Source organism: Balaenoptera ricei, chromosome 8 (assembly GCF_028023285.1).
Source record: "Balaenoptera ricei isolate mBalRic1 chromosome 8, mBalRic1.hap2, whole genome shotgun sequence".
Lineage (NCBI taxonomy): Eukaryota > Metazoa > Chordata > Mammalia > Artiodactyla > Balaenopteridae > Balaenoptera > Balaenoptera ricei.
This window is the reverse complement of record NC_082646.1, coordinates 57,648,576-57,670,313: the sequence shown is the minus strand read 5'-3', so window position 1 is coordinate 57,670,313 and position 21,738 is coordinate 57,648,576. Positions and strand designations below refer to the sequence as shown.

At 37.3% G+C, this 21,738-nt stretch overlaps 1 protein-coding gene across 2 annotated transcripts; it reads right to left on the bottom strand.

Annotated features, from left to right (window-relative positions):
- Positions 1 to 2,336: 2,336 nt before the first annotated feature.
- On the bottom strand, positions 2,337 to 21,727 carry CLNS1A (chloride nucleotide-sensitive channel 1A). Of its 2 annotated transcripts, XM_059929447.1 has the most exons (7): positions 21,533 to 21,727; positions 16,239 to 16,375; positions 11,699 to 11,800; positions 10,931 to 11,038; positions 9,019 to 9,192; positions 5,530 to 5,619; positions 2,337 to 3,095 (listed from the first exon to the last, which is right to left on the bottom strand). In XM_059929447.1, the coding sequence occupies exons 1-6, from the start codon at positions 21,655 to 21,657 to the stop codon at positions 5,552 to 5,554; spliced, it is 714 nt and encodes a 237-aa protein (XP_059785430.1). In that variant the 5' UTR covers positions 21,658 to 21,727; the 3' UTR covers positions 2,337 to 3,095; positions 5,530 to 5,551. The 2 variants fall into 2 exon arrangements, with proteins under 2 accessions (XP_059785430.1, XP_059785431.1); XM_059929448.1 differs by lacking the exon at positions 9,019 to 9,192.
- Between the last annotated feature and the right edge of the window lie 11 nt (positions 21,728 to 21,738).

Below are 21,738 nucleotides of genomic sequence, written 5' to 3'. Positions count from 1 at the left end.
ATAATCCAAAAATAAAATCCTAAGAAGAACTAGCCTGTATACACTTTTATTAGCCTTCTCATCCCCAAGTTATGTATTTCTACTTTATCTTCTTAAAATTGTGCTAAAAACAATTCTAAGTTCACTGCTCTCCCCAAAGTTATCCTGATTTCTCATCTGAAGTTATTAAGTCCCCGACATTAGATATTGATTTTATTTACGTAGATATGAGCAGACAGAGTGAGATGCTAGTGAAAGTATTTTTCAATTTCAGCTTCTTTGTCAAGGGATGGCAATAATTCTATTAGAATCCTCATAAGGGATTTTCTCAGATTTTAATTACGATCTATTAGCCACAGAAGATGGGTACCAGATGCAGATTCATCCATTCTAGAAATACTTTAAAAATATGACTTGTATGACAATTAACTATATAGTGATTCTATCTGAAATCCTGCAGATAAATAAAATTTTATCTAAATATCTAAAATTTCTCTGAACAATGAGTAATCACACTTGTCTTCTAAAAATAAAGGGCTATATACTATGATCATCTGTGCATAATCCCTCATCTTTAACAATACCGGCAAGATCCCAACAAGATCTCAAAATACATAATCAACAAACATTTAAACAAGCCTATCTGAAAAGTATCAATATCTGACAAAGTGACCTGAGGGAGGCAGAAATCCACTGGGATATTTTAATGAATACAATTTTAAACAATAGAACCTAGATCAGACAACCACTAACCCTAGCTATGGGGGCAGAATGTCTATGTCTTTTCTTAAAATTTCCTCTACACCAAGAAACAGTAAACAATTCCAGCAACCCTAAAACTAAGTTCAAATAGAATCAAGAAATGTTGGCTTGCTGATCATTATGAATTTCATTTTTAAAAAGTGTGACCTCATCTTTTCTTCTTTCTCTTATTTTCTCAAAGCTATGGGTACACCTGCCTACTATTACTTTTGAAGTCATTCAGACTTTGAAAGTCTAGTCCTCTCATTTTACAAAGATGAGGAAGTAGGTCCAGAGAGGTTAAATATCTTGTCTGCCAAGTCAGAACTAGATGCTTGGTCTTCTGCATTTTAGCTGACTGCATTATCCACAATACCAGGCCGACCGCAGCAGTGCCTACAGGAAGCAGGGCACAGAACCTCAACATTTTGTTGATATGTTATCAAAGAGCACTTTATGTTTCACTAAAAGTCATGATTACAAGTATGTAAGCATGACTTTAAAAAGGAATTCAAATAGAATTGCTAAGATTAGCCCGTAAGAATACCCGGACTGCTTACTGAAGAATGGATAAACGTCTAGCATAGAATTATGAATGCTGCTGAGATTGGTAGCAGAGAAATTTGGGAACTTCCTGTGCTGTCTATTGAAATTTTAACACTGAAAACCCTGCAGTAAAGAGAAAATGTGCTTCCTTTCAGCTGTTGGTAGATGGTAAGGCTGAATGGTATTTGGGAGCATAGGCTTAAAAATCACAGCTCCCTATCTGTGTGACCTCAAGCGTTACTTTACCTCTCTCTGTAACTCAGTTTCCTCATCTCTAAAGTGGGATCATAAAAGCACCTATACCTCATAAAGTGGTTAAGAATATTATATGCATAATGCATGTAAAGAACCCAGGACAGTACAGAGAAGGTCTCAGTAAATTTCAGTTCCCATTTCCAAGCGGTCTTTATATTTGCTTGTTGTAACAAATTCAGTATTTATGAGAGTCTGGTCAGGAAAAGGAATATTCGTTTTTTTCAGTCTACCATGCAAGATGAGGGAAACCAAGTAAAAGTGCTGAAAAGAACACTGGGCTTAGTGGTGACACACTAGTCACTAATTAGCCAAGTAATTGTGAATAGCTTTCTTAACCTCTTTTTAAGGTCATAAAGTCCAAGTATAAACCTGTAATTACAAATCAGCCTGATAACTAGCCAGGTGTCTGTGAAAACAGAAAACTGAGAGTTGAAAAGTATGCTATGAGAAAGTACTCCTGATTCAAGTGGAAGCAGAAATCCCTTTGAAATGTGTTATGACCTTGCCCTACTAAACATTTGCCTGAAGCTCTAACTATACCATTTTCTTACTTATTTCATGTTCATGTTTCAACAAAAGTCAAACAAAAATAAGACCAACAAGATGCTCAGTTTTTGCCAACACTAATTTTTTAAGAAACGTTTCTCATTAATGGTTTTAGTCAAGAATGAAAATGGGAGGGAAGTCCAAAAGGGAGGGGATATCTGTATGCGTATGGCTGATTCATTCTGTTGTGCGGTGGAGGCTTACACAACATTGTTAAGCAACCATACTCCAATAAAAATTAATTAAAAGAAAAAAGAATGAGAGCACAATAATATAGAAAACCTAGATTTATTTGTTAAGCTATTACAAAGACAAAACAATTATCTGAAGTACTTTGAGAACTTCATCCCAATTTCACTTGTTCTTTTACAGAAACTGACCTAAGAGGTTGGAAATGAAAGGATATAACCTAAGAGGTTATAAGAGAACAGACTGGTGAAACATGGTGAAAGGAGCAAAGGCTAGGCAAAAGCACTTGTGTTAGTGGTAGTATGTGTGGCTGGGCTGTTTCTGAAAAGGCTCCCTAGAGTTAATTAATCTGGGTTCCCAATTAGTAAAAAGACCTTTATCCCTGTGGAGACTGTGCATAGGCCAGGATTTATCTGTTTTTCTTTTCTTAAGGAGTAAGGGTATTCTTAGGCCCTAAGGTGTATATCTTGTATTCAGCCCCTCTCTTTCCCATGCAGTCTACCTACACCTTCAAGTGCCAGTGCATTTCCACCATGTAGTCCTACTAGGTTATGAGGATGCATATAGTGAAGGCAGCAATTATAAGCCTACAGAGGGTACACCTAGACACAAAGTGTTGGAGTAAATGATAAACTACAAATACCCTCTTGGTTAAGTTAATTCACCTTTGTTAATAAAGGTCATAGTTTCTTGTGCTGGTGACAACTTGTTGTCTCAGTATAATGTGTCTCAAGAAAGAACTGGTTCAGGTAAGTTTTGGAGAAGGAAAAAGACTTTCATCAATACCCACTCCACAGTGGAAGAGGCACCAAGTTCTCTCCTACAGTTATGAGCAGAATCTGAAAAACAAAAGGTTTACAGTGTTTATAGTAATAATAGCTAATTTATTAAATGCCTAGTCAAGAGTGCCAGGGATTTAGATATATTATATCTCAGTCTTTGCAACAATCCTGCCAGGTATTTACTATCATCCTCATTTTTCAGAAGAGGTAACTGAGAATTAGAGAAGTTATACGCCTGTCCAAAGACACACAGCTGGTATGTGGTAGAGTTGTGATTCCACTATTCATGTGCCTTCCCCTCCACCCTATCTCATGCATTGAGAGGTCCTAGTTCCATTATCTTGACATTTTTAATAGTTGCATATACACTCTAATTATTCCTTGTTCACTCCTCAAAAGCAAATGTAATTTTAAATGATTAAAAATTTACAGACATTGTTTGGAATTGAGGTCAATTATCCAGATGAAGAACTTATATAAACTTTATGAATAAAGTATCTCTCTGCTCCAGCTGTAGCACAAAATGAACAGAAAACAAATCATCAGCTCATTAGAAAGTCTGGGCTATTTTACAGTTATTTCACCATAAAATTGCATTACAAAGAATCCTAAGAATTCTCGGCAGGAAAATACCGTAACATCCCATTTGTGTAACCACTAGTGACATACCAAATAAGTTTCTCAATCTTATTAGTAGAGTAGTTGGTGTTCTCTGAATAGTCTGTTTTCAAGAAGAAATATGTTAAAGCCAGATCAAAAACTCTGTTTTCCAGTTTCAATAAAAGTTACTGAAAAAATCCATATGCTATAAAGAATGTAATAAATAAGAATCTGAGAAATAAGGGAAGAAGACTTATATTGATACTGAAAGATTTCCCATGAAGTAGAATAGTGAAATACTGACATCTGGAACTGTGAGATCTGAAAATTAATGTTAACAGAGCTCCAGCAACGTGAACACATAATTTTAGCTAACTGCAGAGGAGACATTGCTGATTTTAAACTATATGGCTACCAATGACAGAAGTAAATGTTGTGGAAATAAATATTTAAAGAAAAAGATATTAAATCACAGAACTCTTAAGATTATTTTCTAATAGTTTCACTGGCATCTAAGAGGAAGGCAGAGATCCATTATCACAATTCATGGGTACTATAAGAAGCGATGTTATATTCACAATGGCAATAATCTGGAAGGTAAATGGAACTTGAAAAACAAGGGATCTTACAACCTAATTGGATGACTGACAATGGTATAAAACTCAAGCCAAAATACATAAATCTTGCCATGTTATTACTATATGCTTTAATAAAACAAAGGACCTGGGTATAAGTACTCAAAGAATGGAAAACAGCTAGTATTCAAGAAAATGCTATAAGGTCAGCAGTAGAAGGACGTTGTAAAGGGGACAGTGGAACAACAACTTAACAATGTAAAAATCTTAAGAGTTTTGTTTTTTTGTTTTTTTTTTGGCCACGCTGTACAGCTTGTGGGATCTTAATTCCTGGACCAGGGATCAAACCCAGGCCCTCGGTGGTGAAAACACGGAGTCCCAACTGCTGGACTGCCAGGGTATTCCCGATCTTAGAGTTTTTAAAGGAAGGGCTGCTAATTACTAATCCTAGCTCTGTATGATATAAACTAGCTACATGACCTTCAGCTAGTATTTAACATACAGTTGAGATACTCAAACTGACAAAGGACAATTTATTTCTCAGAGCAGCATGTAACAAACAGTCAGGAACAAACTTCAGGCAAAGCTCATGAGAATGTGTCAGAGGAGAGAAAACTGGCAGTGAGCTCATGTCTGTCAAGAAAAGCAGGAATGAAGCAACTTGGGAAATGATAGCTTTCGGGCAACTGTACATGGACTTGATATGGTTTGGCAAATCAGCCTTTAACGCTGAAGTGCCTGGGACCTTGGTCCTCCATTATATTCAAAAAGAGGGAAACTGATACAAGATTATGATTCAAGGCTTAAACTCAGATTGGAATGACTTCTACTTCCTCCCTCAACTGAAAAGTAGTGAGCTGCAGCAAATCTCTGCGTTGTGTTTTTTGATGAGTATGGTAATGTTTCAAACATCACAAGTGGGAAAAGGTGACTGAGCAGAACAGGACATGACCTCAGGCTCTGCTGTTCCCACCTGAGCCAACCAGGGAAATCTCTGTTTCTGAACAAAGGGTAATGTCCTTCTCCTGATTCACTGAAGATGGGTGTGTCTTATTCTTCCATGTACTCTCAATGCCTAGCATAGTGCTTGGCATGTAATAAGTGCTCAATAAATGTTAACCTGAACATTACCATGTTGGCAGATCTTGATTTCTTAGGGAAAAAACCTACACAATTTTAAATAATTTCATAAATGGATAACTAACATTTTTCCACAACTGCTAATTTTATAGAGTTCTCCTCAATTACGAAAATAAAAATCAATTATTTCACATGATTTTCATGTTCAGTGACAAGGGAGACAATAAACTACTCACCCTAAAGCAGCATCAGTCATTTTCAATGATCAACATCTGCATCCTCAAACTGTCCAGCAACTGTTGGTGTAGTATCTACCTCCATCCCATCTGAAGAAAAAATTAACCACTGAGCAACAGTCTACTAAGCACTTCACATAGGTAAAGATTCAGCTCATAGTTAGACCAGAAGGAAGCTAGTGCCCCCTGCTTGTAGGAGTTGCAGTTTCTTTCTCTTTTGAAAATTAAAAGTACCAACGAACAAACTGAGAAAGAAAAATGCCACCTGTGGATTTAGGCCAAGTTAAAATTAGTCTATATATTTAACATTTACTTCGCAAGTCTCAACCTGAACACTGAAAGAACACTAGGTAGGGACTTTCAAATGCAGTAAGCATCCATTGTTCTCTCTTCACAGAACAGTGCTAGGTGTTTACTGTGTGACTTTTTTTTAAGGTATGAAGTCCTATCTTCATAAGCTTACAACATAATTCAGGAGAGAAGACTAAGTAGAGCGAGGTTCTTACTTATCTCTTTTTCTTATCTCATTGAAAAAAAAGGAGGGGGGAGGACAAGAAAAAAAAAAAAAGCCCTCTGGAAAGAGTTGCCTAAAGCCGCTTTCCCCACTTCTTCACTTCCCACTCATCCCTCAACTCTTTAGTCCACCACAAACTGGCTTCTGCCCGCAGCCCACTGGCACACCACCACCTTGGTATCCAGCAGGGCATGCAAAAACAACACTTATCTAAAATTAACTCATCATCTTTCCACATAGAAAATGCTTCTCTTTCCAAAGAGTCTTGCAAAAGGATACCTTTTACCTGCCCAACGCAGAAACCCCTACCATGTCTCAAACTTCTGTTGCTTCTCTTAAATATCTCTCAAATCTGTTGTCTTTTGACATTCACTGCCGCTCCGTAATTTAGGCCACTATCTCTTATCTAATTTAAATCATAAAGTACTTAACAGGGTTTGTCTTCTTTCCTCTAGTATTTCCCTCTGCAATTAATTTTTTGTATCATAGCCAGAGTCATCTTCTGAAATACTAATCAAACTAAAATTCTTCAATAGTTTCCAAATGACCTACACATAAGTTGAAATTCTTTAACATAGCTTTCAAGTTCCTTTAATATACAGCCCAGTTCACTACTCCGCCTTTATCTGTTGCTATAATAACTACCCTTCACACTCAGAGTTCCAGACATATGAACTTTCAGTTCCCCAAAGCTAAATGGTCTCTTGAACCTTTGCACATGACTGATCCCTTTACCTGCCTCTCTCCCCAAACTGTATGCAATCCCTCTTCACTTGGTTCATTTTTATTCATCTTTAGATTCTGGCTTAAATGTCACTTACTCCATGAAGTTTGAATCTCTCCCTGACTATCCAAGCTGAGTGACAGGCCCAGTCTCTGATTCCACACTTCCTCAAGTCTCCCCTATATCTCAATGCTGTATCACAATGTACTATAACTACCTAATTAGTTAATTTATTTTTCTCTCCACTAGATTGCCATTGATAGATATAACCGCATCTCTCTTGAGCACTCCTGTATTCTCTGTACCTGACAGTGTAGCTCAACAAACACCTCTTACATAAATAAACACACAAAGCACTGAAATGCCAGCAGTAGAAATTTCACCATGTATTTATCTAAACATCATGTTGTACACCTTGAATATATACAATTTTTATTTTAAAAATAAATTAAAAAAAAGAAAATGCACAGGTCAAATAAATAAATAAATGGCAAGACAGTGATATGGGTACCCAGGACTTTAGAAGATAGAGAATGGAACAGGCTGAAGAAGTTTTATATATAGGCAAGTCTATAGTCTCCATATGCTAATGAGGCTTAGGAATACAAGCCCAAAAATCTCACTTTAGCAACAAGTGTTTGTGACCTTAAAATCACTTGCTACAAAGCATTAAATAAGGAATTTTACAATTAAAAACAACAAAAAACCTTCAGTGATGAAAGATTTTTCAATGTCCAAGGGTACTCTTCTGTTAATCATTATAGTAAAAAAAGTAATATCTTGAATTCTTTCAGCTAAGAGTTTGGCAGAGAACTAGAAATCACCTGAGCCATCTCACCCTAAAGCCTGCGTTAGAGGCTCACGATCTAAGGCTTAAAATGGAGAGGAGACATAAGGAAAAACAGTGTGACCCAAAGCCTAAGTTTTTCCAAATTAAGTATCCCAGAACTTCAGGATCCCCAGGTCCGAATTCTATGTGCATGGAGATACTGATCACAACATTATGAGAGAAACATAAATGTACCAATAAAAGAAAAACCATGGTAACCCTCTTTAAGAACATTCTGCATCACTAAAAATTAGAAGTATTAAGACTCTGCAGCAACATAAAATACTGAAATGAATACGTATAAGATGCAAGAAATGCTCACAACAGTGCCTGGCGTATTGTTTTTGCATATTAGTTCATTTAATCCTCTTACCACTTACTAGCTATGTGACCTTTCTGTGCCTCAGTTTCTTCATCTGTAAAATGGGGATCATAACAGCATCTACCAGAGGGTTCTTGGAAGGATTCAATGAGCAAATACATATAATGTGCTTAAATCAGGACCTGGCACATAAGAGCACTATCTAAATGTTTTATTGAGGGTAGTAGGAACAAGACTGGAGACAAGTGGGGTGGAGACAGAGCTGTCTCTTCAGAGTCAGAGAGAAGAGTTTGAACTTCATATGGTGAGTATCAGACAATCACTGAGGGGACATCCTTATACAGGGATGACACAGAGTGTTCTCAGAAGATTAACATGGCACAGTGAGCTGGAGGAAGGAATGACTGAGGCAAAAAATTTACTATTGTAAATCCAGTGTGAGAAGAAAAGGGCCTAGGTTTGAAGGATAGCAGTAGTTATAGCAAAGAGATCTGAAAAGTCATTTAAAGGAAAAATCCATAGAACTCAGTACTGGACTGGATAACGGAAAAAATGGTAAAGGCTGAGTCAACAGAAATACATTAAGATTCTAATTGAAATAGGACACTCAGAAAAGGGAACCAGTCTAATAGGTAAAATATTTACAAAGCGGCTTACAAATATGAGACAAATGAAACAAACAGTTAAAGCCACTTGTGTAAGGTTCAAATGTCTGTCACTAAAAGAAAACCCAAGTTTCTTGAATGCTGTCTAGCCCTCTTAATCAACTGACTAGTTTTGCACATAATCAAGCAGGAATTCATTTAAAAAATTAAAATGGCAGCATCAATGTGTGCCTGCACATACACTTACATAAGCAAGCCAACAAAAAGACTGGAAAGATATGCAGCAGGAAAGTAACAGATGTCTCTCAATTAGAATTCTACTTGATTTTTCATTTCTTCTTTGCCTGTGCCCATTAAAAATTTTTTTGACTATGAACATAGACTATCTTTGTAGTTAGGGAAAAAAGTTAAAAAAAAAATTTTACATAGAATTCCCATTCTATGTAATTCTACTTTTGCTTCCTACGCTATAAAGAGTTAATTCTGTGTACTCACCTTCATAATCTCTTATTGAATCTTCTGTCCGGACTCCAGCCATGTTATACTGGCTGCTTACAGACTGAGAAAGCATTCCTTCTAATCTCTCCAGTGTGGCTTGGCCTTCTGCTGTTAAATGGGATAATCCTTCTTCATAGGTATAAAATGTAGGGATGTCCCCCTGCCCTTGTTCTAAATAAATAAAAAGCTTTTAAGCTACTATAAAACAATTAGAAAAAAAAAAGATAATCAATAATGCACTTACTGAAGATAAGCTAAAATGAAAAAAGGCTTCCAGGAAAACACTCAACATTCATTTAACATACATATATCAGCCATCTGTTGAAGACAGAGATACAAAGAAAATGTCTCTACTCTCTAGGATGAGAAGAGATTCCAAGACATAACAAGCCAGTAAACAGCAATTCCCAAAAAATCAAATGTCCAGAGACTAGAAGGAAAAGAGGGTGTTCCTAAGGTTAGGAAGTCATATATTAACCCAAGGTGGGAATTTTACATGTAAGTGTTTTTTACTGATTAAAATACATGCTCCTTTTAAAAAACCAGAAATTCTGGGGACTTCCCTGGTGGTCCAGTGGTTAAGAATCCATCTTGCAATGCAGAGGACGCTGGTTCGATCCCTGGTCGGGGAACTAAGATCCCATATACCGTGAGGTAACTAAGTCCATGCACCACAACTACTGAGCCTGCACCCCACAACTAGAGAGCCCGCATGCCTCAACTAGAGAGCTTGTGCACTGCAACTAACGAGCCAGTGCACTCTGGAGCCCGTGTGCCATAACAAGAGAGAAGCCCACATGCCACAACTAGAGAAAAGCCCATATACCACAGTGAAGAGCCCGCACACCACAACTAAGACCCAACACAGCCAAAAATTAATTAATTAATTTAAAAAAATCAGAAATTCTGGAAAATGCAGGATTAAAAAAATTAAATTGGGACTTCCCTGGTGGCGAAGTGGTTAAGAATCCGCCTGCTAATGCAGGGGACACGGGTTTGAGCCCTGGTCCGGGAAGATCCCACATGCCATGGAGCAACTAAGCCTGTGTGCCACAACTACTGAGCCTGCGCTCTAGAGCCTGCGAGCCACAACTACCGAGCCCGCACGCCTAGAGCCGGTGCTCCGCAACAGGAGAAGCCACTGCAATGAGAAGCCCCCACTCACCGCAACTAGAGAAAGCCTACGCGCAGCAACGAAGACACAATGCAGCCAAAATAAATAAATTTATTTAAAAAAAACAAATTAAATTACCCCAAAATCTCAGCAAAGATGAGAATGTATTTAGATATATAAAGGGGAATCCCAGAAATGAGTGTTCTCAGGCCAGGAAGTGGTACATATGGAGGAAAAGGCTTTAGAGAGCCAAACTTGTATACATGAGACCAGAGGGAAAAAGAAAAGAGAACAGCAGGCACCTCAAGTAACAAGACTCTACACCAAGCTAGTGCCTGCATTATGCTCTGGGGAGGTAAAGGGAGATATTCTTAGATAAATCAAGTATGGTTCTGGGAAAAAGAAATTACTTTGGCAATGAGGTGTTTGATGGACTATGTTAAAGATGTAGATGACACAGGTTCCAAGCAATGGAGAGAGAAGGTTTGTTTTCTGAGAGCAACTGCATCAACTTAAAAGACTCTCCCGACTACCCACTATCCTATCATTTTCTTTCCTTCCATTTATCTCTATCTACTTTCTCCCCTGAGTAATCTCTATTTTTTGCTCTCAAGCCTCGGAAGCCCATGAAATTTTCTAATTTGGCTTAGACATGAATTGTGCCATTCGCTTTTATTAAAAACCAAGCTATATGGATACTTAGAGATATAAAGAACTATAATCCTATATCCTATACAAATAGATGCTTAAAATGAAACACATACACAAACACTTTAAAAAATCCACTTCACTAACCATGTGCTTCTACATCATATTCTTCTCCATCGTAATCATCTGAATCTTCATCCTCAGGATCTGGATGCAAAGCCTGGCATTCACACATTGCAGTGAACATGGCCTCCACTGAACAAGTAAATTAAAAATTTCTAATTAATTTTTTTCTGACCAATGTACAATAAAAATTTAATAAAATAACCATCAGGGCAAATAAATTTAATGAGTAGACATGAGGTATATACTAGGGTCACAACATTTACAAAACCTGCCAAATTCCAAGGAGAATCAATCTTGAAAAGTGCTTGATAGCAATGAACACGCCACAAAATAATTAAGAGTTCATTTCGAAACATTATTGACATCCCTTCATGCCTGGCTGGATTTTCTAAAAAAAAAGTGTCAGTGTCCTGGTCAGACCACTGGCCTCAGGGTGAAGCCCCTCAGCTGGCAGGGCTCTTTCCAGCTATCCTGGCATCTTCCACTTTGGAATTGCCATGAGTCCTCTGTCCTCTATCCAGTGAGATTCAGTCAACAGCATCAAGTCCATAAAAATAACATATTCCTCCACTCACAAAACATACCAGGCAACATGGCATCTACTGTACTATCACTTCATTCACAATCTTTATATTAATAGTTATCTGGTCCTCAATGATATTACAGATGCTAAAATGAAGAAAAAGCAACAGAACAGAGGTAATGAGGGTGAAGGTAAGTGTGTCGGGGGAGGGATGAGGGAATGCTTTGTACTTAAAGGGAAAAGAATCAACTCTACAGAATACTCACAGGCTGATCTATCACTAGGCACAAATCTAAATTCAGCAATAGGTTCAATATCATCATCACTGTCTTCCTCTTCTTCATCAGCAACAGATTCTTTTGATTCTTCTAGAAAGGGAATAAAAAAATAGCTTTTTAATGATGTTGCTTATTTGTTTTCAAAAATAGAAGCCTAAAAGAATTTCTTAAAGGATGCTTACTGATATATCTAAATACTGCAATTTTTTACTTCAAATTATAAGAACATTGTTATTTTAGAGCTAAAAAAGACTCTGGATAGTCTCTCTGGTCTAGTCACACTGTACTTTGAGTCCTAGGGATTCCAAGCCCCAACATCATGGTGGGGGTGAGGAAACCGATACAGTCAGGCCTCTATCAAGTAGAGTTCCATTGTCATGTCTGCTTCTTTCACCTTGAAACAAGGGGTTCAGCAGCAGTTTGTAAACCACTGATGTGATTCATCACCAACAATTTACAGATGAGAAAACTAAGGCCCATGAAAGTTAACTGACCCAAAAGATAAATTAACAAAGTCTGTTGGCAAGAAAAAAATACAAATGTTCAATAAAGAGAACTAGCACATGCTGCTGGTGGAAGCAGAAATTGCTAAAACCATTCCAGACATGTTTATCCTACTACCCAGAAATTCCTCATTTAACTACATATTATGTACACAAGGAGTTTGTACGTGAATGTTTACTGAACTACTATATGTACTATAGAAAACATAAAAAATAGATGTTAATTAAAAAAAGGAAATAGATGTATTGTAACCTGGTCATACTGTGTTTGAGAGATAGCAGCTGAAAATGAATAAATGTGATTTATATGTACCAAAATGAAGAGATTTTAAAATATAAGTGAGTGAAAGAGCTCGTTGCAGAATATATATAATACCACTTACATTAAAATTTTAAACACAAAAGAGAACCATTAGAGTGCTTATGGGTATATACATATTCAGTAAAAATCTAAAAGCATAGACAAGAAGGACACACACCATCTTTAAGATGAACTCTGGAGACAGAGTTAGGAACGAAATGGGGAGGGGTACAAAAAAGATTTCCATAGTATTAATACAGTTTTATTTCTTTTAGACTAGAGTAATTATGAAAAATGTTAGAATTTACACTGGATATTAAATAATGGAAATTTTTTTATTATTCTGTACTTTTCAATGTTTGAATTACTTCATAATAATAATTTTTTTAAAAAAGGTCAATAAAACACTTAAAAAGACCCCAAAACCACCAAAATATGTTCAACCAATCATCTTAAAAATATAACTTTTGTTTAGCATATTACAGTTACCATTTTGAAAAAATGTTAATTCTCCATACAGATGAAGATAAGGTAGAGAGGTATTGAAAGTATAAACTTTCTGGAAAGCAACTTAACAATATATGTTAAGAGCTTTAAAAATGTTTACCTTTAATGCAGCAGTTCTACTCATAGGAATCAATAATAAGGGGATATCCACTAAATTTTTTTTACCTTTTGTAAGTCATACAAGTTCACTGCAGAATAATGAAAAAATACAGATAAGCAAAAAAGGAAAAAAATTTAAATGGCCACTGTTAGCAGTTTTAAAGAGCAGATTTAACAGGACGTTTTCTGTCCTGTTTCTAATGTTATTAAATTGTCAAATATAATAGAGGTGTCTTCTGTAAAAACTAAAATACAAAAATATTGGACAGTTCCAAATAATTCTAAGTAGTTGAATACATTATGGTACTACCAAACTTTTTCAATGCATTTAAAAAAACAGTAGTATCATACTGTAATTATTATTCTATAACTGAATGGATATCACTTTTCAAATTATAAAAGTAACTCAGACCCAGCAATCCCACTCCTGGGCATATACCCAGAGAAAGCCGTAATGCAAAGAGATACATGCACCCCAATGTTCACTACAGCACTATTTACAATAGCCAGGACACAGAAGCAATCTAAATGTCTATCAACAGAGGAATGGATAAAGAAGATGTGGTACGTATATACAATGGAATATTACTCAGCCATAAAAAGGAACAAAATAGTGCCATTTGCAGAGACGTGGATAGACCTAGAGACTGTCATACAGAGTGAAATAAGTCAAAAAGAGAAAAACAAATATCGTATAATATCACTTGTATGTCGAATCTAGAAAAATGGTACAGATGAACTTATTTGCAAAGCAGAAACAGAGACAGATGTAAAGAACAAACTTACAGATACCAAGGGCAGAGCGGGAATGGGATGAATTGGGAGATTGGGATTGACATATATACACTACTATATATAAAATAGGTAACCAATGATAACCTACTGTATAGCACAGGGAACTGTACCCAGTGCTCTGTGGTGACCTAAATGGGAAGGAAATCTAAAAAAGAGGGGATATATGTATACATATAACTGATTCACTTTGCTGTACAGCAGAAACTAACACAACATTGTAAAGCAACTATACTCCAATAAAAATTAAAAAAAAAAAAAAGTAATTCATGCTGGTATAAAAATAAGTAAAAGAGTCAAGACGGATTCAAAGGAAAAAGTCCCTACCCTCTAGTCCTCTCCCTAGAAATAACTACTATTAATTAACACCTTCTTTTATATCTGCAGGAATCTATCTTAAGGCAGTAAACAGAAATGTAATATAGCATTTTTACAATTAGGAAAAGAAAATACTACCATGACAAACACTCATCATCTCATGCTGGATCATAGTAGTGGCTGCCACACTCTGTCTCCTTAAAACTTTCTAAATTTTCAAAAATGGGAATGTATTTTTAGTCATTTTAAAAATAATCTCATGTTCTCAACAATAAGCTGATGGTCCACTTTAGAGGTTAATGGAAGTAAGCCAAAGAGAAAAAAAAAGTCTGAATCAGGACCAGAGGAACGAAGGCTGGGAAAATAGGATCCACACCTGTGTAACAATATAAATGTTCATCTTATATCTGAAACCATATTAAAATCTCAAATTGAAGGAGCAATAGCTCAATAGGAAAACTCATGGGATTGTCTCTTATGTGCTATTTCAAAGAAAAGCAATCCACTATTTTAAAAGCAAAAGTTTACTAAAGATGTGACAATTGTCTTTTCAACCCCTAAGTTCTTCATTTCTACAAAAGATGAACATATTAAACTAACACAATATACTATATAAACTTCTTATTTAGTTATACTTACAAAAATCAAGCACAAGATTCTATTTCGTGCCTAACTTGTTTCTCATTCAGAATTTTTACAACTTACTGTGGACAGCCTAAAAAAATGGATTTTTAAAATCTTTCTTGCTTCTTTCATCAACTACACTAGATTTTTATGAATCTTTGTATTTTATGCAAGACTTGGGAATCCTGTACCCTAGGGTTTCTCAACCTTGGCACTACTGACATTAGGACTGGTTAATTCTTTGTTGTGGGAGCCTGTCCTATGCATTGTAGGATGTTTAGTACCATCCCTGGCCTCTAACTAGATGCCAGTAGCACTCCTCTCCACCTCTAGTCATGACAATCAAAATGTCATTGCCAGGGCTTCCCTGGTGGCGCAGTGGTTGGGAGTCTGCCTGCTAATGCAGGGGACACGGGTTCGAGCCCTGGTCTGGGAGGATCCCACATGCCGCGGAGCAGCTAGGCCCGTGAGCCACAACTACTGAGCCTGCGCGTCTGGAGCCTGTGCTCTGCAACAGGACAGGCTGCGGTGGTGAGAGGCCCGCGCACCACGATGAAGAGTGGCCCCCGCTTGCCGCAGCTAGAGGAAGCCCTCGCACGGAAACGAAGACCCAACACAGCCAAATAAATAAATAAATAAATAATAATTAAAGGTGCTAATAATTTAAAATTAAAAAAAAAAAAAATGTCATTGCCAAATATGGGGGGAGGGCAACATGTCCACCACTGAGAACCATTTCTGTAACAAAACATGTTCTATCCTAAACTCTTAGAAGCAAAGTACACTGATCCAAGCCTCTAAGGGTGCCAGATGTAAATGTCTTTACAAAGAGAAAGAATAAACAGTTAAACTCAAGAGGAAAAACTAGAAATACAAACACACAATAGCTAAATAATTCTAAGTCCAAGTGTATAGAAAATACAAGGCAGTGTCCATGAGCTTCCCTGGTGGCACAGTGGATAAGAATCTGCCTGCCAATGCAGGGGACATGGGTACGATCCCTGGTCCAGGAAGGTCCCACATGCCGCGGAGCAACTAAGCCCATGCACCACAACTACTGAGCCTGCACACCTAGAGCCCGTGCTCCGCAACAAGAGAAGCCGCTGCAATGTGAAGCCCGCGCACCACAGCCAAGATTAGGTCCTGCTAGCCGCAACTAGAGGAAGCCCGTGTGCAGCAACAAAGACCCAACACAGCCAAAAATAAAAAATAAAAAATAAAATAAATTTTTTAAAAAGGCCAAGTTATTTTACTGTGCTGAAATTTTGCTTAAGAAAGTATTATCCGAAATAAGTCAATGGCTTATTACATTGATTATGATCAGAGACTGCTTTTTGAAATATACTACCAAAGGAAGCTCAAGGTTAAATAATACCGTACATACCTCCAAATCTGGCGTTCACCATAACATACAAATGCTCTCGTGGATAGGCATTTAGGTCCCTGGACACCGCATGCAAACTAATGGTGGGGTATTCCAGTGAGAATCCTAATCCAGAGCCATCTAACCAAGACAGGCGGCTGAAAAACATGTTTTAAGTAGATTATTTTAAGAACTTAAATCCTAATTTAATGTCCTAACATTTATAAAAGTTCAGCTTGGACATTTTTATACATGTGAATAAATTTAAGCATACTGTTTAGAAATATTCCTAAAATAAGAAAATTCAACAGCAGGAATTGAATTTCTTTAAGACCAATTCTGTTATAGTTAATTTTCCTCTATTCAAACAGATTTGAAATGCAATTTTTCTTAAGTCACAGAAAAGTGACTGTATGTTTCTATGCCTTTTTATGCTTGTTCATATTTGGAATGTCTTCAGGCACCTTTTTTGCTTTTGCAAATCCTCTCCATCTGAATAAGTCTCAGCCTCTCCAAGAGCCCTCCCTACAATTATTCCAGTCCATAATGATCTCTTCTTTTTCTAAACTGTAATTATGCTCAGTAATATACTATTGAGCACCTAACTCTGTGGTAAAGAATCTTATCTGTACCCTGACAGAACGTGAGCTACTCAACAAAACTTGTCATATTCCTTTATTTAACATTCTTCAAAACCACTACCATAGTGCTTAGCATGTAAGTATGCAATAAATACCTAGGAATCACTAATTTCTCCACTAATCCTACATTAAATGATATATACATGAAATGGCTGTAATCATACCACAAGCTGGAAAATAATAATCACACTGAAAGGCAGACTTTATGAAGCCTTTCATTTATTCTGCAGCTTTAACAGAAAGCCACAAATAAGCAACATCTAGTTTTCCCTCAAAAGTGGTCTAATGTAAATATTTTATTGGTATAACAAAGGAAATATATCAAGAAAATCTGTACGTTGAGTTTTGAGCAAAGACTGGCTAATTTTTTGGTAATACTTCACCACTTAGCAGGAAAAAAAGTAGGAAAAAGATGCTTAAGAAACCACACAAAAAATGTTAATGAAATAAAAGTTAATGCAATATAGTGGTTGCACAGGGCTGGAGGAAAATAGAAAGTGATGGGTGTCAGTTTTTGCGGGGGGAATGAAAATATTCTAAAATTGATTGTGTTGGGAATTCCCTGGTGGTCCAGTGGTTAGGACTCGGCACTTTCACTGCCGGGGCCCGGTTCAATCCCTGGTCAGGGAACTAAGATCCCACAAGCTGCGTGGCGTTGCCAAAAAAAATAAATTAATTAAAAATTAAAAATAAATAAAATTGTGTTGATGGCTGCACAACTCTGTAAATAGATTAAAAACCATTTAATTGTATACTTCAAATACATGGATTGCATGCTATGTAAATTATCTCAGTGAAGCTTTTCTTTTAAAAAGAGGTTAACGCAATAAAACCCCCATATCGTTCTATTTTCTATACAACTCTAACAAGCCTGGTGGTCTTATTTCTAATGAAGCAAAAACAAATACAAAAGTAGAACCCAGGACTCCCTTGTGCAGGAACAATGACAGTACAGCAGTCTGAGAGCATTCATATCTGATGTAAGGTGAGGCTGAACTTTATACCTTAGTCCCTAAAGGAAATCAACGTCTAATAGCACAAGTGTGCAACACTTGACCCTCACTTATCAAAAGCAAAGGCAGAATTAGATTGTGGTAAAATTGTACAACTCTGTAAATACACTAAAACAACATAAGGAACTGTACACTAAAAAAAGGAAAGCAAAAAATATGCACTGTCATTTAGAAAGATTTCCATTCAACATGCTTATTAAAAAAAGAGAAAAAGAAAATCTGGGAAGCTTAAAGTGATAAATCTTAAGATGCTTAAAGTGGTAAAAGCTCTACAAATGATTTTCCAGAATGACTCATCCCATTGGGTCCAAAGAAATAGATTTTATTATTGTAATTGGATTGTGTGTGTTCTGTGGGCCTTTCCTCCACTGCTTTCCTCTTAATGTGTAGAAGAAATAGTGCTCATGTATCACAGAAATATTGCCAGTCCCTTACTAAAACTATATTACTTTAAGCAAATAAACTCCTTTTTCTCAGCTCAATAACCCCCTGGCATTATCACAAGTCAGAAAGGAGTATTCCAAATTTCGGTGTCCAAAATGATTTGAAATACCAAAGCCACAAAACTTTCTTTAATGACTCAATTAGGAGCTGGAAAAACTGAAATATAAGCATAGATTCAGTGCCTATAAATTATGGCTTTCACTTTAAAAAGCACATAATTACTCTGTAGTTCCTTACTGCTGGCAGAACACAAATGCTACCTCACCACAGCATTTCCTATGGAGCTCTCATAATCTTATGCAGGAACATGGATTATGTACTCTACAGAAGAAAGTTTCAGCTAAAAGCAACGTTTACTCTTATTACTAAGTTTTCATTTTTATTTATTCTCTTCTCATATATTCTAGAAGAAAAGCCCTCAAAACCAAAATATCTAATTAACTATACCCAGTCCCAAAGAAACCATGAGTCACATACGGGAAAATCAAGAATTAGGAAGCCAGTAAAGATGCAGAGAAATGTTTTGCTAACCTCCAATGCTTTTGCAGAAGAATATCACTGTACTTTATTCCTGGCATGGGGAGAAAAACAGGACAGAAAGGTAAGAGAGGTTTTGAATTTGGGCTGGCTTAATTATTTGGTTTTAAATTAATTTTGGAATAAGATATAAAAAGAGCATAACTTGTAAGTTTAAGATACCTAGTTTTAAATTAATTAAATATTTTATTTCACTTGTTTCAAAATGATCTATTTTGAATGATTCATGCCTCTGTTCCCTTCCTTATTTGGACAAAAAGTCAACTTTCTATGAAAACTAAGCTTTGAAAATAAGCCCAAGAGTTCTAAATCTCTCAATACACATCTGAAAAACTACCTAAAACCAAATCAGACCCTGTTCCTCTTTGCCTAAAATCCTAAAATAGTTTCTGCAAAACCTTTGGGCTATAAGCTAAGCTCATAAACATGACTCCCTCCTTCTCCAGCTTTATTATGTTTCCACTCTTTCTCCCTCGGTCCCTCAGATGAAGAACTGCTGAACTGTGTGTGTGCATGTGTGCACACAGATATATACCCTGGCACACACAATACTGTTTCTCACCATTGCCTCTGAACATCCTGTTTCTTCTAATTATAATGTTTCCTCTTAGCCCCACCTCATTCACCTGACTGTTAATCCTCATTTGTCACATCCTCTAGGAAGCCTTCCCAGTTTATTGCGATCTTGAGTCTATCAAGATTTGGAAATGCTAGGTGGGAAAGAACAAAAAGGGAAAGAGACCAAGGAGGTAACGCTAACAATCAGTAGAGGGACGAACAACGGTGTCCAAGGTGCTGGTAATATTCTATTCTTAACCTGGAGGTGTTATGCAGGTGTCAGTTTAATTATAATTCCTTAAACCATATATTTATAATTTATATTCTTTTTATATGTATATTTTATAAAAATAGTTTCTTAAAGAAAAAGATTTGTTAGTGAAAAGTTGAAATAAGTAAATTTTTTAAACAGATAAGAGCTAAAAAGGAGTCTGCACTTCCTCAGTGTGATAACTGTATTGTTATTGTGGTTATACAAGAGAATGTCCTTATTCTTAGATTTTTGCTCAAGTATTTACATGTGAAGTGATGACATGTCTGCAACTCTCAAGAAGCTCAGAAAAAAAAGAGAAAGAGGTAAATGTGGCAAAATGTTAACAACTGATGGATCTTTGCAAAGGAGCCATGGGTATTAATTAACAACGCTTGCAACTTTTCTTTAGGCTTGAAATTTTTCCAAATGGAAAGACAAGTATAGGACCTTCCCAAAACAGGATTTATATTATAGAAGAGTGAATACACAGAGAAGCCATGGAGAAAAAGGGTATTGAGTAGGGGCTAGGAACATATCTGTGTTCCACTTTCCACCCCTTAAAAGAAATTGCTCTTCCAAGATCACTGAAGGTCTCCTTGTCAATACCCAATAGGTGCTTTTCAGATATTTTATTTGACTGCTCCTCTCTTCTCAAGTCTCTTCTTCTATAACCTACCTCTTAGTGTAGATGTGTCCCCAAGGTTCTACCCTTGGTCCTCTTCTCTTCTTGGGTATCTAATCTATCCATCTTTAACACCACTGTCCCAAGAAACATGCTCATATGTGCAATTAATCCACACATATACAGACCAAACTCATTCCCCAAACTTGCTTTTCCTCCCATCCATATTTCCTATCTCAGTGACTGGCCAAAAGCCTAAGCTTTGCTCAGTGACTAGATTTCCTTCTAAACCAAGGGTTCTTTACATCTTTTTGTGCCCTCTGTGGTAGGCAGAATTTTGGCCCCCATGACTCCAATATCCCCTGGTGTCAAACCTGTGAATGTGTTATGTTACAAGGCAAAAGGGACTTTGTGTATGTAATTCAGGTTACTAATCAGTTGACAATAAAATAGAGAGATTATCCTGGATTATCTGTGTGGGTCCAATATAATCATGTGACCTCTTAGAAGCAGAGAATCTTCTCTGGACATAGACAAAACTGATGCAGAAGTCAGAGACATTTGAAGGACAGAAGGATTCAATGTGTCACTGTTGGCCTGAAGATGAATGGAACCGTGTATCATGGAAATGGGAACCTCTATTCTACAATCTCAACATTTAACACAAGTCTATCTGACTGTGAAAGTACAAAGTGCCCCAGGTACCCAAATAAAAGGGCAATTCCTTCTAGGAATGAAAATGAGAGTCAGGTCCCTCTGGATATAACCCCAACCTGCGTGGCGTTGAAGGTGTTCCTCTCCCCACCCATACCCACAGAAGAAAACCTATACTCCTTAACCAAACTTTAAAAATACTGCACAATCTGCTCTAAACCTACATATCCTGCCCAGGGCAACACCTCCCGCTCCTGTTCATCGAGAAGGCAAGCACACTGATGACTCTAACTCAGGGCCTGGAAACTCAAAACCTTAAAATGAGACCTTGAATAAAGAGCAACACCCCACCAGACCTCGGGTAAACAGGGGGGTAAAAAGCATAATGAATGAGGAAAAAGGAAGGCTCCGAGAAGACGACACTGGAACAGTCGAATCTTACCCCCAGCAGAGGCACCCCCAAGGGAACGCGGAGCACGCGCTCCCCCGCCCCGCAGCCCAGAGGTCGTGGTGTCGCCCCGCTCCTCCGCACCGCCCGCGCCCGTGGAGAAGGAGGCGCGCAGGAAGCCAGAACTCGGCACCAGAGACCCTACCTCTCAGCGATATAAAGGGTGCCGGTGCCAAGGCTTTTCCCGTTCAGCACGGCCTCAGTATCTGGCTGCTGCTGCCGGAGCCCCTCAGCCGACCCAGGCGGCGGGAAACTTTTGAGAAAGCTCATTGCAACAAGGAGCGCGGAAACACGAGTCAACAGCAAACTAAAGCACAGCAAACTCCGCTCGCCGCGTCCCGACCCGGAAGC